General features: G+C 39.3%; 2 protein-coding genes across 2 annotated transcripts; both read left to right on the top strand.

Moving 5' to 3' along the window:
• Positions 1 to 3,906: 3,906 nt before the first annotated feature.
• Positions 3,907 to 11,506, top strand: LOC146330949 (nucleoredoxin-like protein 1). Its single transcript, XM_084714397.1, has 4 exons — positions 3,907 to 4,085; positions 9,987 to 10,250; positions 10,364 to 10,453; positions 10,658 to 11,506. Exons 2-4 carry the CDS (start codon positions 10,015 to 10,017, stop codon positions 11,022 to 11,024), a joined length of 693 nt encoding a protein of 230 aa, XP_084570523.1. The 5' UTR covers positions 3,907 to 4,085; positions 9,987 to 10,014; the 3' UTR covers positions 11,025 to 11,506.
• Positions 11,507 to 16,091: 4,585 nt separating this feature from the next.
• LOC146330948 (nucleoredoxin-like protein 1) lies at positions 16,092 to 18,156 on the top strand. The gene is made up of 3 exons (XM_084714396.1): positions 16,092 to 16,343; positions 17,068 to 17,157; positions 17,291 to 18,156. The coding sequence occupies exons 1-3, from the start codon at positions 16,108 to 16,110 to the stop codon at positions 17,637 to 17,639; spliced, it is 675 nt and encodes a 224-aa protein (XP_084570522.1). The 5' UTR covers positions 16,092 to 16,107; the 3' UTR covers positions 17,640 to 18,156.

Genomic DNA, 18,156 nt, shown 5'->3' with positions numbered 1-18,156 from the left:
GCCCCTCAGCTCAGTTAAAAGTACATGGTAGCACTGACAAATTGCGGGTTCATTTATAGTCCAAGCTACAGTGGTTGAAACATCAAAACGCTGCCTGTGCTGCCTTCATTTTTTTGGCACATGGCACTTTTATTTCAGCATGAAGTCCCACAACCGTTGTGACATTTCTTTTAATTAGTGCCAGCTGGTGTTTGCCTGCCCTGCCAGTCCATAATGGTCAGTTTGGGCTGCAGAGGCCACCATTACTCCTCCACCCTCACTGTGTTTACACAGACGATCCCTCATTTACTGTTAACCTGTGAAGCACAACCCTGCTGTACTGACTGCTTCTCTATAATTCAGAAATGTTGTTATTAAGTCAGAAAAACAAGATTTCAGTACATATTATGCTTAACACTTGAAATGACTTCAGTAAACATGACTGGTGTGTTTATTCTCCATACAGGAAGGACGGCATACAAGGACTGTGTTTTTTTCATTGGGGGGGGGGGGGGCACATGATTGATCAGGCTGCCTGTCCTAATAATGTCCAAATCTCTAATAACAGAATAGTCAGAAGTGTTCTATATTGGAAGCTCTTACTGTTGGTACCGTTTCTGAATTGCCATGTGATGAATTGTGGGCTAATATTTTGTTGGCAATGTCCAAAACATGATGTGTTACAGTGAACCATGTATGCCGCATACAGGTTGCAATGCTAGTAGCAGTAAAAGTAGTAGAAGAACAACATAAACAACATGGATGTGCAGCACTGAGTGTATAAAGATACAGTTCATTATCATTACCAATAAATACTGCACTGACCATTTTCAAAATAAAGGTCTGATAACAGTTTAATGGTAAGCAAAATGCTTTTGACTCTCTGCTAGATTTTCTAATTTCCATGATGTCCTTGCGGTCCACATGACACCAGTTCTGCTGTGGCCCGTTTAACAGAACAGAAGTCTAAAGCCACTCTGTGAAGCGCTATTTATGCCATAGACAGTATAATAAGCACTGGACGGAGCCTCTGTGATGTCATTCAAAAGTTAGGAATGTACATGAATAGGTCATTCAGGAAAGCACGAATAACGAGATGGAAACTGATGTTCCTTCTGTCTGAAGTTGCTCATTATCATTCTGGAAAATGTCAGCTCCATGATTACCTCGTCAGACTTAAGAAAGGCCATCAATCACTGATTTAATGTACCGACATTATTCCCTTCAACTGAGGGATATAATTATAATATTTATATTTATAAAAATAGAGTAAAACAATTTCTGCTTTTTCATAACCCCCCAGTTAAAGGGGAGGTGGTGGTGGGCAGACAGTTCAGAAAACTCAAACTGAAAATAGAGATAAAGGTAGGTGAAAATTATATATATTTCATGTAGGGTTGCACCTGCTGATTATTTTTATTGTTGGTTAACCTGTCGATTGTGTGGTCTCTAAAATGTCAGAAAATGGTGAAAAATGTAAGTGTTTCCAGAAGGCTAAGGTGAGATCTTCAAATATCATGTTTTGTCCACGACCCAAATATATTCATTTTACTGTCATAGGGGAATAAAGCACTTCTGGTCTTCTATTTGAATACAGATATGGCAGATTACTTTGTTGGTTAAACATATACAGATACAGATACAGAGGCACCACAAATTTCACAGTGTGGCGTTAAAATACCCCCAGTATCAGAGTAGAGTGTGCATGAAAATAAGGGACAAATTGTGTCCTGCATTGATTCAGTAAGGGATGGTGCATTTTTATTTTTCAATACAGGACAATCCTGTATTTTACAGGACAGGTGGCAACCCTAGCTGAGGGTGATGGGAATGTTATTAGTTTTTCAGGCAGACAAATTGAAATTTCAACCTAATGATAGTGCTGGCGAACAGATGACTAGAATGAACACATTCCTCCAGAGGAGAACACAGGCAGACGTTCTGTCTCAACAGAAGAGTTGTATTGGCCGACATGTAGCTCGCATGGGTAAAGAGCATTAGCGTGTGTGTTGGCTCACATGTCTGCAGTATGTTTATGTTTCTCATACCATGGGAGGACCTGTGTTCATGGATGTGCATGCACATGCATTGGCACACGCCTGTGTGACTCAGACAAATCCTATTAGATCGCTCTCCCTCCCCACCTCTATATTTACCTCACCCCTCTCCGAGATTAAGCCGGGTATTTTCTGCAAGTGCCTCTGCAGATCAATAGCCACTTTTTTACAGTAGGACCTGCTGGGGTTTTACTAGAACCAGACTGGACTCAAAACTATCGACTGCTTCAGTTAATTTCTTCCATGCTCCACATCCTGGCTATTAAATCACCTTGACAACAGGATGCTAAAGAATCATCAGGAAGCTCTGAAGGGTTAATGAGCGGGGTGGGAGGGTTACTTTAAAAATCTATTCCAATACAGTAACCAATTACCTGTTAAAAAGTGTAGGTAGTAATGTAATCCAAGTATCATAATAGAAAATGACCTCAATATAAAATATGGTGAAATTGTTCAGCCTAATATAGTGCATTTAGGGCTACACTAATGATTGTTTACACTGTCAATTAATCGGTTTATCGATTATTTTCTTAATTAAGTGATTAGTTGTTTGGTCCATGAAATGTCAGAAAATGGTGAAAATGTTTATCAAAGCTCAAGATAACGTCCTCAGATGTCTTGTTTTGTCCACAACTCAAGAATATTCAGTTTACTGCCAGAGAGAAGTAAATAAACCAGAAACTGTTCACACTTAAGAAGCTGATATCAGAGAATTTTGACTTTTTTGTATTAAAAGTAACTCAAAAGAAATACTCGAGTGGTTAATCCTGTCACAAGCTCGTCACTCAAAAAATAGGTCCAAACGTGGAGCACACGGACAGGTTTGTGTGGAGGTACGTCCATGTCCCCCACATGTTTGGACCTATTTTTCAAGTCTTCCCCATAATGATTATTTTCATTATTGGTCAACCTGTTGACTATTTTCTCAACTAACTGACGACTTGTTTGATCATAAAATGGTGAAAAATGTCGATCAAAGTCCAAGATCACATCCTGAAGTGTTTTGTTTTGTTCACAGTTCAAACTCTTTCACTTTACTGTCCAAGAGGAATAAGGAAAACAGAAAATATTCACATTTAAGAAGCTAAAATCACAGATTTATTTTTAAATGACTCAAAACAGATACAGATTAATCTAATAGTCGATTAATAATTGATTGATTGTTGCAGCTGTAAGTGTTATCTGTTCATGGTTTGGTTTATTTGTTTGTTCAGCTGTTCCTTCCTTCCTTGTTTTGTGCAATCTATTGATTGATTGATTGACTGATTGATTTAAAGACAAAAAATTTACTAGAGGTCATGATAATGAATTGGCAACTGTGTGTGCCCTGTGCAAAATACTATATTGCTAATAAACATTTTACATTTTTACTAAATGTATCTGTAATCTGATTGCGTCTGTCTTTTACAGTTAATTTACAGATTATGTATTCCCATTGCATGTCATCTGTTACCCCCCAAGCCTGTAAATGAGCGACATCAGTAATAAGTAAGATCACAACTGGCACAGTTTGGCCAGGAGGCAAAGGTGTGGAGCAGTTCAAAATATAACATGTCTGTTTGTTTTAACTTTGTTTCCTGTCTGTCTTTCTGTCCACCATTTAACCCACGTCAGGTCAGTTCTCTCCTTGTAATCCAATTTGTCCTGTTTCTTCATCCTTCCTTTCCTCCCTCCCTTCTTCTCTTTAAGTAATAAGATTGCTACTGTTGAGCTGGAGTTTTAGGGCCCACACACACACACACACACACACACACACACACACACACACACACACACACACACACACACACACACAGAAGCAACCTCTGACTCTGAATTACAGCACTGCCACACCTCCAGCTATCTGTAATCTCCTCGGCAGACCACAGAGTGCAGGCTGGAGAAATTACAGACAGAGGGGTGAAGAGGCACTGAGAGGTGTCACTACAATAACAAACTTCACAGGATTTAAAGGCAGAAAGAAAGCAAATCAAAGAAAGAATTCAATGGCTTGAAAGGAGGGAGAAACTGGATATATTTCTTTCCTTGTAGGAGTCGAGGAGTTTCAAGGTGAGGTAAATTACGTGTGGTATATGCAGCTGCCACAGTGCATACAAAGATTGATGGCCTATTAAATTTGCTACTAACAAAACAAGGCAGTGTCGCTGGTATATATCAGCAGCGATCGATCAGCTTCAAAAAAGGGAACCGGATGATTGTGAAATACCTTTTCCAAATGTAGGATTTAAGCTCTGACCTTTCTAAGTCTAAGTAAATCCTCTTTTTTTTTTCCCAGGTAAGGTGCAACGCTGCTCAATTTCAAACATATTTCTTCTACATCAGCCTTGGAAGTTTCAGTCCAGAGCTGTAGTCTCAAATGGATCTGGCACAGCTCAGAGCCAGAGAGCCAAATCTAATTTGTGAGGTTATCGCTGTCAATTCACAGCCTGCAGCGACTGCTGCGACAGTGAAATACAGGCTGGCCGAGACAGATAAAGCATATTTCTGAGCTGTTAGGCCTGAACTTTATTTCTATATCTGAAATTTATTTCTTATGTGGTTTTTTTGTTCTGAGCCATAAGTCTGCTCTTGGAAAACGCCCCATAAACAGCTGATTCATCCTGGCCAGCTGATCCTGGCTGGGCTGTTGTGTTGTATTTAGATTATGATGACTTTCATCCCCGAAAAACTAGTGTAGCTTATAGACTGGATGTTCTTAAGTAGGCTGCAACACAAAAATGAACATCAGGAAGTCAATGAGCAGCAACACCACCACCCAAAAGCGCTGTTACTTTTTTAGGTCCAGTGTGTAAGATTTAGGCAGATCAGTTAGCAGAATATGGCAGAAATGGAGCATAATATTCATATTTTCCTTAGTGTATAATCAGCTGTTTATATCTGCAGAGGGAGCTGGTTCACTATGTTGAACTGCTGTGTTTTTACAGTAGACCAGAGGGGACAACCTAAAAACTGACTCAAGATAGGATGTTTAACTTTTTTTTGCAAGTTTCATAGTTTCTCTTACGCGCATGGAAGGGGAGGGTGAAACACCCAGAATTCAGTTAGTCGCAATCTGCAATATCATTGTTAAATGCCAGATATGTAATAATACCGCAACTGCACAGTCCAATAATACCACGATAAAAAAGTCCATGAAACAAGTCACATAAAATTCACTTTTCTGTTGAACTTCTTTAATATAACAAAATAAGTGACCATTCAGTAGCAGTTTTTTATAAAATGAATAAAATAATTAAAAATAACTAACCATGTAATAGCATGATAGATAGTATCAAAGTCCAGTGCAGTATTTAGACATTTTTTTTATTGCAATATATTGTTAAATCCTGAATAGATTCATCTAAATTATACAGACTGGTCCTTTAACACCTTTGGGCCTATTTTCTCACTCGTTTCTACCGTTGCTTTAGATAACACCTCCAACAATTTACGTTATTTCACCAAGGTAATCCTCTCAGTATCAGTACAGGAGTCCTGGGTACATATATTAAAAACAAATGATATGACAGACAGATATCTGTCTGCACAGTCTGTGGATCAAGTGTACTAGTATCCAGATCAGTTTGCCTAAAAAGCATGCGGATTACTTTGTCCCTCTGTAGACAACTGAGTCCAAATAATGTCACCATTACAGCCACATCGACACCATTTTACATAGTTTGCAGACTTGCATCTGCAGGGGAATTAAAATTATGTTTTCCCTCCATTTGAAGGAGCAATGACAACTATGCATCCAAAAATGAGTACTGCAGTCCAAATAGCAAGTTGGAGCCATAGACACTATGCTATTAAATAGTTTGAGTCCCTATTTAATAAACAGTCTTCGGTTGACTCAAGGAAGCTCAGACAGGCTGCAGGAGCACAAGACGAGCGCAACATTATAATCTGACAATAATTAGCGACTATGACTTCTACATAGTGAGTTGATCAGCTGTTCATAATTGTTAGTTGGCTGTCAATAAAGCCAAATTCAGCCTGTTATCCTGAAAACAAAATAATAACAAAATAATCCCACTGCTCTGAAAATAAAATACACAGTCTCGAATTTGAGTTGAGTGACTGCCTGTCTCACTGCCTGCCAGACTCCATTAAAATATTGCTCAGTTTAACAGTAATAAATATCTACTCCTTCTACAAGATCATTAATCATTTGTTAGAACTCAGAAACCGACACTAACTCTTTGGCGAACATTCAGGATTAATATGAACTCTAATTAATGTCAAATTGGCAAACAATAACAAAAATTATGGGCTGTAATAGAAATGAGAAGAGCAGAGAAGAGAGGATTTTAACTTGGCACATTGTTTTAATCTCTGTTGCCAAAGGCATGAGTGAGCATCCTCGGCATCAGCCAAAAACAGAGACGTGACGCTGAAGGTGACTGACCAGCGCCATGTTGGTGGGTTTTTTTGTACCTACATGAACTTTATCTTGGACTGCGTTTGTGTGGCGACAGTGTCAGCTGGTGTTGTTGGTGCTGTAAGGGAGCCGCAGAGAGGTGAGGCATTCAGGAACGCACACGTTCTTTGGATTGTCCTGCAAAAATCATCCATAGTCTTTTGCATACAAATCAGTCCACAGGCTGTTTTAGACAACTGAGAAAATCAAAATGTGGTCTTATTTTTTAAGCTACATCACAATCTGTTCACACATCGGCAAAAAACAAAGCAACCAACAGGCTACATGTAAATTGTTTGACATTGTATCTTTGCAGGAAATGATCACTGATTAATTTCTAGAGTCTCTATTTTGCATTGATGTGTTGTAATCAAAGATGGTGGTGGCAGAGAGATGTTTATTCTTAAATGGAATTAATGCTCGTCATGTATTTTCATATTATCACTAGTTAAATGTATAATATGCATTATTTGTCTAAAAAATAATGTAAAGATTATTTTTTGGGCAATTTTGCCTTTATTTGATAGAGACAGCTGAAGATATGACAGGAAAGAGGGAAGAGAGAGAGGGAATGACACGCAGCAAATGGGCTGCAGGTGGGAGTCGAGCCGGTGGCCATTGCAGAGGACCAACAGCCTCAGTACATGGGGCGAATGCTCTACCAACTGAGCTACAAGGGCACTCCCATATGAACTTTAATAACCTATCATCACTTATGACCACCTAGTGTGTGGTGGTGTCTGTATCCCTGCTCTCTGCCTGCATTTTCTTATTTTTCTCATTATTTTGCTGTGCTTAGGACACTTTACCGACCCAGAACCTGGGTATCTGACATTCTGGTATCTTCCAGGTGAATTTTCGAAATGCTCAGACAAATCCTACTGATTCTACCTGTAATGACTAACAGTGATTCAACTCACAGCAAGTTTATGAAAGCTACTTTTGTTCTGAATATCTATGAAGAGCTTCCTCTGCTGCACCTAAAATGATCTGTTTCAAAACAAAAGCACTTTGTTCTGGATAAAAACAGACTGAGTCCTGAGTGATGAACTCCTACATGAGAATCTTTCAGAACTGTTTTTTTAAAAGCAACATTTGAATTACAATCATGACAGTCGAAGGGTTTTGTTTACTTGTGCTGGCTCTGTAAATCATATCTGATCCAACTGCACCCACACAGTCCTGATGAAGCCAAACCTTATAAGTAATAGACAAAGATGTTTTATTTGGATTCTTTCCTTTGATTTAGTCATAAGGATACAAGATACAAGGAAATTTCATTTACAACAAGACTGTGTTATGAGATTTCAACATAGTTCCCTCTTTGATTGATTGAGTGGTTTGGCTCACAGCCTGAGAGAAGAAGCTGCTCTACAGTTATTACATAAGCATGTAATTCTAGAGTGCACTACCCAAGATCTTAAACCATGATTCAAGGGCTAATTGACCACAATTTAAAGGTCCAGTCTGTAAGATTTAGATGTATTTATTGGTAGGATATGGCAAGAATGGAATGCTAGTATGTTTTCATTAGTGTATAATCAAATGAAAATAAATATAGCTGTGTTCCTTATCTTACAATGAGCCGTTTATATCTACAGGGGGGGCAGCTCCTCTTGCACAGAGGCTACCATGTTGTAACACCATGTTTCCACAGTAGTGGCTCTATAAAGGGCAGCTGGGTTTCATGCCCACCATAGTTTCTAGCCATACACTCAAAAGGGGAGGGTGATGCATCTGGCCCTTTAAATTTCCCATGAAGTCTCAAGAAAAACATGTTTAAGTGTTTTTATTATATATATATTACAAAATATTTCACCTATACACCAGTATATGGCCCAAAATAACAAAAACATACTCTAGGGTCTTTTTAAAGGTATTTCAGAGTTTTTCTTTTCTTGCAAAACACTTAAAAAAAACTGTTGACTCATCCTACACTCAGAGGCGTATGCTAACTTTGCATCCAATTAATTATTTTCTTGCTTATGATGCAATGTACCATGGAAGGAGAATATTTCAGTTCATCTGAATGGGCTGCAGTGTTTCTGGGGGGGGGGCACTGTACAAAAACGCAACTTTATAACTTTGTCACTGATTTAAGTCAAAACTATTTTATGGAGAAAATGTTTTTGGTTTCCCTCTGATGTCCTGTGGCTGCTCAGCTTCAACTCTCTTCAACTTTAATTGCAGAGTTTCCTGATGGACAGATAGCTTTAGCTTATTTGTTGCGAAAGTAGACAAGCTGCCATTAGTGGGCAACAGAACCAGGCTCAGCCTGTTCACTAAGTCTCCAGGACCAACAGGAAATACATTTCCTAAGCCATTTACTGCGTTTTCTGAGGGATAGATAACTTTACTTGTTGCTAAAGTACTTAAGCTAAGCCCTGACTGCCATTAGTTTGGTTAGGCATGACTTTCTCTAGTCTAACCCAGCAAGAACACCACCTCAGTACTGTAGTGTATTCCCTATCATCTAACTGGCCTATGTTGATCTCTGAGGCTGTCTTAGTCACAGTCTGGCCGTGGTCACTGGGAGTCAGGTAATGCAACTGCTCCTCTTGCTACACCCATGGATGACTTTGGTTGCAAGACAAGGGGCATAACGCACAGTGCTATTGGCTACTGTAAACGCCTAGCTGCCTGTTTTGCAGGAAACATGTAAGCAAGAGAACTATGGAGGACTGACTAATGGCGTTAGACTGTTAAGCTGTTGTGTATGATTTCTGTGTTCAGGTTTTTTCGTATGGATCTCAAACATGACTCTGTGACTTTATGGAGCCATGGTCCCCCAACACTATCTAAGCCCTCTGAACCAACACACAAACAACATGGCCTCCCCCTTTCTCACCGTCCGTAACAGTCATTTATGAACGTACCTTTGATTCTCTCAGTCCAAATCAGTCCAGCAGTTTACTTCAGCTTACTTCAATTCTGACCTCTCCAACATGGAAGGGAAAAATATACCAACCTGTCACCGTCCCCTGGTTCTGGTGGCTCAAACATGTCTGAACATGTCCAATAAAGCTGCTAGATGGAGCGTCCATGATTCAGGTGGTTTTCAGGTCATAGTGGTGTTTGACACTGAGACAGTGGAATGGACATGTCCCCATAGTGTTTCAGAGCTGAGAAAAATGCTAATTTTTTTCATGATTTTTAGACCTAATTTTATATACTTTTTGTAATCCATCAACTTGGTTGTGGTTACTGACACATGTTTCTGTGGTGTGTTTCTCACAACACACATTATCGTTGCTTTACACAAACTTTAACACAGCCACAATGTGCATTTTTTACAGTTTAGGAAAAAAATCTGTGCTACAACAGTGTTATTGCCACATTCTCTTCCCAAATGTATGTGTAAATCACATCTGTGTGCAACAACTTCACATTCTTTCTCATTCCCAGGCAATCTCTAAATGACAACCAGCAGTGTTAAGAGTAGCTTTTCACTGCATGCAATGAGATGCACTATGCCATGATATGGTGCATCACACATGCACATTGTGACACATATGTAAATATATCTGTATTTCACCATGTCCTCTCCACAGACGGCCTTTCCTATCCCTTTCCTTCATCATGGTGGACCTGTTCCTGAACCGAGTTCTGGTGGAGAACAACTGGGACCAGGATGAACTCAACACAGAGCGCGAGATCATCGGGATCCTCGAAAACCGCATTGTTGCGCTGTTTTTCGCATCTGCAAAATGTGACAAGTGCCAGGAGTTCCTGCCTGTCCTGAATGACTTTTTTAAGAGACTGAAAGATCCAGCGTACATTGAATACCCCAAACTGCTCGCACTCATCTATGTCAGGTCTCTATCTTTTCCTCTCTTTTATCTCTCTGATGCACACATGTGATTGCATAAACTCGCATTCACACTGCTTTATCATTCATAAGATTTCCATTTCCATCTTCTCTCTCCAGCTTGGACCAATCAGAGGAGCAGCAGGAGAGAGTCCTCAAAGAGCTCCACAAAAAGGTTCTGTTTTTGGCCTTTGAGGACCCATACAGGAAGTAGGTGGATGGAGAAAATAGAGTTTGTCTATTCATGTTTTGTTTTTGTAAATATATTTGTATGTTTAACCTTTTTGAGTGTATGTTTCTAAAGCCATGTGAATGTATACATAAAAACTCAACTCCAAATCCTGACATTTCATTATAACCGATTATACATGAATGGAATTGCCATACCTGAGTGTGTGTTCTTCTGTTTTCCAGAGAACTGCAGGGCATGTTTAAGGTGAAGGACGTGCCAACAGTAGTGGTCCTTCGCCCTGATGGCTCCGTCCTTTCTCCAAATGCTGTGCAGGACATCTGTCGTTTTGGTACTGACTGTTTCCGAGACTGGCAGGAATCAGCAGAACTCATTGAGAGGACCTTCATGCTCAACGAGGAGTTTGACAACCTAAATATGCGTACCGTCACTGACCCCGTGAAGAGACTCAAGTACAAGACAGAGGATGACAAGAGGAAAAATAAATGGTGGAAGATATGGGGGAAGGGCAAGGAAGGAAATGAAGAAGAGGAGGAGAAAGATGGAATGTGGGATACAAAGAGAAAGGAGGGAGGAACATGGTGGAGATGAAAATTAAAATATATACATAAATATACATATATATAAATGGCAACGCCTTTTGTGTTGATTGTCTTATAGCACGTCCAGCCTCATCGATATTTAATTCATGGTTACTGATGCCGCAGCCTTTTTACAGGCTCTTAAAATTTTGTCTGCCTGCTATAACAGGTACAGTAGATTTTTTAAAAATCTATTGTTATGTTGGCAGAGGTAAAGTGTCTTGGCATGTAGTAGTGTAACATAACTGTGCCTCCCTGCACAGATCACATAAAACTTTGAAAAGAAAGAAATAAGAGTTGTTCTATCTTAAGAAATAATATGATATGACTACTGTTACTTCTGTTACCTATACTTTTTCTTATATTGTATTAAATATTATATTGTTATTATTTACAATTTATGATCCACCCTAGTTGTATTACTTTGTAAACTAATAAGTGAAATAACCAAGTACAAGAAGTTAAGGCAACATTATGTAAAATCTGTTATTTTTTTGCGCTTTAGTGTCTCCACCTTCAGAGTACAATTAGCTTACACGAACATATACCTATGCATTTGTTATGATTATATTACTCATGATCAAAAACTAGAGAGTAAACGACTTTGTTAACACACTACTAGTTCACCAGTAAGAAGGCCAGATCGGTGTCTGTCTTGCAGCCTTTGATTTGACCATTTTGGCTACTCGATCACTGCCCTCTTCAGTCTCTTCACCTCTGCCATGATGTCCACTGAGGCTGCTCAGCCAGGTTATGTGTCCGCTTGCTCAGCTACAGTTGTTGCGCCCATTTAAGCGCCACTCCCTGTCAACATTCACCCCCTCCCTGGGCCTGAAAACATCCTCCTCCTGGCGGTCCAATGCTCCTGTGCTAGAGGGGTAAACACCAACACTCCCCAGGTGCCCCAGTGAGCTCCCAATCTGGCTAAATGAGCTAACAAGCTAATGGTAGCTAAGTTAAGCAGCAGTTAGTGTTTACTTTACTGTTCAATAGAAAACTCTGTAAATCAGAGTTCAGGCGAAGAAGCTGGAGGACACCAAAGTTACATCAAAGGACACCAAACTTACTGTGATAACAGACATTTGGTGTGCAGAGTGTGAACGACAGTAGCAACATTCACTGTAGCTGGGTATCAGTACTCAATACCTTTAAGGTATCAATTGAAATAATCCAGTACCAAGCAGTATTGAAACTTGCATTAAGCATTCAATCAAAAAAAAAAAAAAAAAGACTATTTATATGGTTTTGCGCACTGCTAGTAAACAAGGTATTGAATGAAGTACTCCTTTGGTATTGGAATCACTGTCAGGGTTTTTTAAACCATATCTAGCTCTGCCATTCACCCTATTTACAAGTAAGTGTAGCATTAATGCCACCGTGATGATGCACATGCACCCCAAAGTCCAGTTAGTCTGATTACTGTGAACACTGTCTATCATACCTGGGCACGGATCAACAAACCATACCTTGGTCAACTCGAAAAAGTGGTCTCGAGTACAGTTTATGTGTACTCTGGAACAGTTTGCATCATATGTGAAAACAACTGCAGCAATAGGGTACTGCTATGTGATGCCATAACTGTTCGACTGTAATTAAACATACAACTGGACAATACACACAAAAACATTGAAATTTGTGTGTTTACATGCACATGGGTACAACAGAAAACAGAATGATGCAATGACAAACTAAAGAAAATACAGCTGCAATACCAGAAAGTGCAGCATGCAGTGTATATTTTAAGGTAAAATAGTAACATAATTTAATTTAATTGTAATTTTTGAACCATCAAACACACAGTTTTCAAACAGAAATGTGTGCATGTATACAAAACATGCCTCAAATAATTTTTTGTCCTATATAAACACTGAGCCCGACAATTCCAATTTAAAGTTCCACAAAACAATATTGTGCATACTGCACATGCTTACACTGTAGTAAGGAAAGGGTTAGTCTTACTGACATACTAAACCATGCAGCTCTTTTTTCACCTCTTTTAGCCTCATGTTTTCAGTCTTGCAGCTAGTGACCTACATATTGTTCTCAAGAGTTGGTGGAGACCAGAGCAGAGCTAAAAGCAGAGTGAATATTGGACTTAAATTAATCAGGAGGCCAGAAACACTACTTCATATGAATAACAATGCTACTATTATTTAATGTTACTAATAATGGGTAAAAACCAAATGTTTTTAATACATGGTGATAATATGTCAGTCTTTCCAGGATTTCTCAGGCTTTTTTGGGATTGTTGTGGCCTAAAATGCCTGATTTCATGGCAGCTTTTCTGAGAAAAAAAAGGAAAAAAAAGAAAGAAAGAAAAGAGAAAAGAAAGGAAGAAAGGAAGAAAGAAAAATTGCAAACAAGAAAAAGGCAACTTAAAAATAAGTATAATTCATTAAAAAATCAAGGACAACTTGTTCTGGGGAGAATGAAACAACACTCTGTTCTGAGTGTTCTAAGTAACCTTACAAAAAAGCATCAAGATTACAAAAAAATGTAATAAAACATGCTTTATTTGTACACGAAGTGTTCCTGGGAGGGCTTCCACAAAGAGACAGTCTTTTTGGAGCTCAAACTCAAAAACAGCAAGCACAAAATCATAAAATATAAAAGTGCACAGAGCACTGATGAATGCCAACAACAATGACAAGTCTTGTGTTCTTATCAGTCACCATGTCACCAAGACAAAAAAGAAAGAATAGTAAATAATAAAACAATGATTCGGTTCACTGAGATGTGCATGTATGATGTTCGCATGGAAAACTGCTATGATTGGTGGAACTTGCAGGAAGCATATGATGATTGGTCAAATTTGCCAAAAAGGTGTGGTGAATGGCCAGAATTGCAAGGTTGTACAAAATTTACAGAGATTGGTTGAATTTGCCGGAACTGTTGTGATCACAACATTACAGCTTCCTGGAGGGACTGATATGTAATGTCTGGGGTGTTTTTTGGCCAAATAAATATACAAATAAATAAAAATAGAACCACATAAAGCACATTTAGGTGCTGGTGCCTACTGGTGTATTAAAATCGAAATTAATATTTTTTCAAATGCTATATACATTATTTTTTGATTTTAGCATTATTTTGCAATTCCTTGTTGTGTCTCATGAGATAATTTTTATTTTATTACATAGTAAAGTTGTATTGATCTAAAAAACAATACATTTTCTGTTCTACTCACACAGACTGTGTCTGTATGTCTGTGCTGTGGCATCAGGGGCCATATTGTGTTGTTCCCAGTGGAGTGAATCAGACTATCACTACCCACATATTCCCTGTGGTTCTGCTCTTCCATTAGTTACTGAATAATAAAGGTCTCACTGTGGCTCACTTCATTAAAGTCTTTTTTTATTTTTTTAAGCATGTCTCTCATTCTGTAATTTTCATGCTTTCTCACTAAGTCACTACTTTCACGCACATACATACTCACACATACACAATTACTGTGAGCACTTCATGTCCCTTGTCCCTCTGTCACCTTGTCTCTCAATCCCTCCCGTCCAGACAGGGGAGGGGAGGGTGGAGCGCAGAGGCACAAAGGAAGAGGGAGTGAGCAGTTATAGTCATCAAGGTGAAGGAGAAACAGTCAATGAGTGAACATGATATGAACTGACAGGTTGGGAACCGATTCAAGTACGAGGCAGGAAGAGTTGAAAAGATAAAAAAAAAAAAAAAGTGATATTTTGAAGGCTGTTTTCTTTTCGGATTTGCGGCCTCAAGGGGAGATAATATTTGTAAGAGGTAAGCAACTGTGAGGATTATCCGATTTAACAGCAAGCAAGATGGGCTCATATGATTAATGAGAGGTTCGTTAGTCTGACTACAGTCTAATTTATAGGGCAGAGACATGAAATCACACCATATGTAAAAGTAAAACTCTACAAATTACAAACTATTGTCAAATATTGTCTTGTGTATGCAGGGTTGGTAGGGTTACTTTAAAAATGTACTCCAATACAGTTACATATTACCTGTTAAAAATGTAGTCAGCACCCAAGTATGACAGTATTATAGTAATGTAACTTGATTACCTTCCATTACTTTTGGGTTACCTTGATAGCAAATATGTTCAAATTCTTTAGTGTAATATAAAGTTTAAAGTTTGTTGTTAAGTTTATTCATTGTTTGTCAAGCTATAATTTCCTTTGCTATGCATAAATGTACCTTTAGATTGATAGCAGTACATGTTTAAATGTACTTTGTTAAGTATGATAGTTACACTTGACACTCAATCTTAAAATAAACTTCCATTAACTTATTCAAGGGCATGTGTTGTTATCCACACACTGTCCTGGTCACCTGCATCACCACCTACAGCCCCAAAATATTTTTCATTAGTAGCAGTAGTAGTAGACAGGGTTAGTTACCTTAGGTAACTGGATTTAATTTAGCTAATTTTAGCAGTGTAGCTAAAATTAGCAGTTGGTCCATGAGGTGAATGTTAGCGGTTGGTCTGTGTAGCTAACATTAGTGGTTAGTTTGTGTAGCTAATGTTAGCAGTTGGCATTTGTAACTAACTTTAGCAATTACCCTGTGTAGCTAATGTTAGCGGTTGGTCTGTGTAGCTAACATTAGCAGTTGGCTTGTGTAGCTAATGTTAATGTTTGGTCTTACCAGTAAATGTTTGTTTAAATTAGATGGTGAGCTCCTGGATGATGACAGTATTTTCACAGCTGAAGGCTGAACTGTTACTGTTCTGTGATGTTGTTCCTCTTTTCTAATTTTAAGACAAAATAATGTTGAAATTTCCACCTAGTGAAGCTTTTTTTTTCCCACTAGAGGCCATGATAATGAATTAAGAATAACTGGTTTCACTGAGACCAGCATGGTATTGTGTAAGACTATAGTGTTTTGTGTTTCTAAACTGTATTCCTGCTAATAATCCTCAAGCCTGTGTGTATGATGGCAGTGTGTGCTTTCCTCATGTTCGGCACTGATATACATGTGGAAACTCTCACTAGTACCTTTCACTCTATACTGCAGTATGTTGTCCAATGATGCTTCCCCTGCTAAATGTAAAGAAAAGTGTTTGTTTTTATCTGTCCCTCTATCTTCCTAAAAGTCCCCCCCTCCTGTCCTGTTTCATCATGGTGGACCTGTTTGTCGACCGGGTCCTGGTGAAAAACAACAGGGACCAGGATGAGCTGGACACAGAACGTGAGATCGTCATGCGCCTGCAGAACCGCATCCTGATGCTCTTCTTTGCATCTGCTGCATGTGAGAGCTGCCAGCAGTTTGCTCCCACTCTCGCTGACTTCTTCAGACGCTTGACGGATGAATCCTACGTGGATCGTTCGGCTCAGCTGGTTCTCCTGTATATTAGGTACAACACACACATGCACACACACACACACACACACCAAGTAAACATCTATCAGCTTTACTGGACATGTACAGGTATATTTGAACCACCAGAGCCAGAGGACGGTGAGAGGATGGTATTTTTTTCTTCTGTGTTGGGTTGTTGGAACTGAAGTTAGTTGAAGTGAACTGCTGGATTGATGTGGACTGAGATAGGTATGTTTGTAAGTGACCATTAAGAAGGGTGAAGGGTGGGAGGCTGGTGTTGTTCATGGAGGACCATGGCTCCAGCACATGTCCAAGCCATATTTCAGGTCCGCCCAAAAACTCCTGAATACAGAAATCATGAACAACAGTTTAACAGTCTAAGTTCTCAGTCTTTTCACATGTTTTCAGCAACTAGTTTCTAACATATATAATGTGATTAGAAGAAAAAAAAAAACATTTTTCTTTCCACAGACTTTAACCATACCATACCTCCTCTCCTTTACCTCCATGCAGCATAGGCTGTAACCCTATATTAATCTCATAGTATCTCTTGGCAACAGGAAGAATCAGTAAAATATCCTCAGATTGGACGATTTTCATAGTATCTCTCTTTCTTAGTCAATGCCGAGTCATTTATTACTATTTTTGTGAGCAGCAAATGTCCTCATAAGGATAGTAATACACAAAAAATAAACACTTGAATAGGTTTTTCATCTGTCCATATCTCCCAGCAACATCTTCCTTTTTTCATCCTTCAGTTTGGACCAGTCAGAGGAACAGCAAGAAAGCTTCCTCAAAGAGCTGCCCAAAAAGAGCCTGTTCCTGGCCTACGAGGACCCCTACAGGAGGTGCATGGGATTGCCCAGTTGGTTGTGTGCACAACCTGCTGGTGGATAACTGTAATGTAAATACACCTAGCTGTGTAAATACATTAGCTCTATGCCGATGTGTGCACCAGTGTGTATGTGTGTGTGTCCACAGGGAGCTGGAGGCCATGTTTAATGTGGAGGAGCTGCCCACAGTGGTGGTGCTGCGGCCCGACTGCTCTATTCTCATCCCTAATGCGGTGGGGGAAATAGTCGACCTGGGCCCAGGCTGCTACCGCAACTGGCAGGAGGCAGCAGAGCTCATCGACAGGAACTTCATGATCAGCGAGGACTTTGAGCATAAGTCCATGCGCAGCTGGAGTGACCCTGTGAGGAGACTGAAGTACAAGGTGGAAGATGAGAGGAAGAAAAAGAAGAAGACAAAAGGCAGAGGCTGGGGTGGAGGTGGAGGCGGAGATGAGGATGCAGCAGTGGACAAAGACGGAGGAGGGTCACCATTCTGACAAGAACCAAGAACATGACTCTGGATTTTCTCAGCTGTTGCCATGTTGTCATGCCATGATATACCATGTCATTAAAGCATTGACACAAAGTTTTGTACTGATGCTGCCAATGTTACACAGTTTTGTTTAGCCAAACAGAATGTCAGAAAATGCAGACAAATGTCATGCTATTGATCCTTCCTAAATGTTGCCCCCTTTTTACTCTGTGCAAGCAGGGTAATAACATCACTATAAAGCATTATTTTTTACTTGGGTTATAAAGTGTGTGTCTCCATGCATCTCCCAAAGGGCTCAGTAGAGCTAGTGCCAAAGACACCAAGCAGAGCACAGAATGTTCTATTGTGATGTAACATCCCTTTTTTAATTTCCTTGCTAGGATTGTCTGTGTTCAAAAGAAAACCAAATTTTGAAGATAGTCGAAATCTGTGTAAAGGACAAAAGCTAAAGACATTATACATGTGAAAAACACAGCATCTTCCTCCCCTGAGACTCCCTAATGATGAATTATGAATGTACC

The sequence above is a fragment of the Lutjanus erythropterus genome, chromosome 3 (genome assembly GCF_056507025.1).
Source record: "Lutjanus erythropterus isolate fLutEry1 chromosome 3, fLutEry1.hap2, whole genome shotgun sequence".
Classification (NCBI taxonomy): domain Eukaryota; kingdom Metazoa; phylum Chordata; class Actinopteri; order Lutjaniformes; family Lutjanidae; genus Lutjanus; species Lutjanus erythropterus.
The sequence above is the reverse complement of the archived record's forward strand: the minus strand, read 5'-3'. Positions and strand labels throughout refer to the sequence as shown.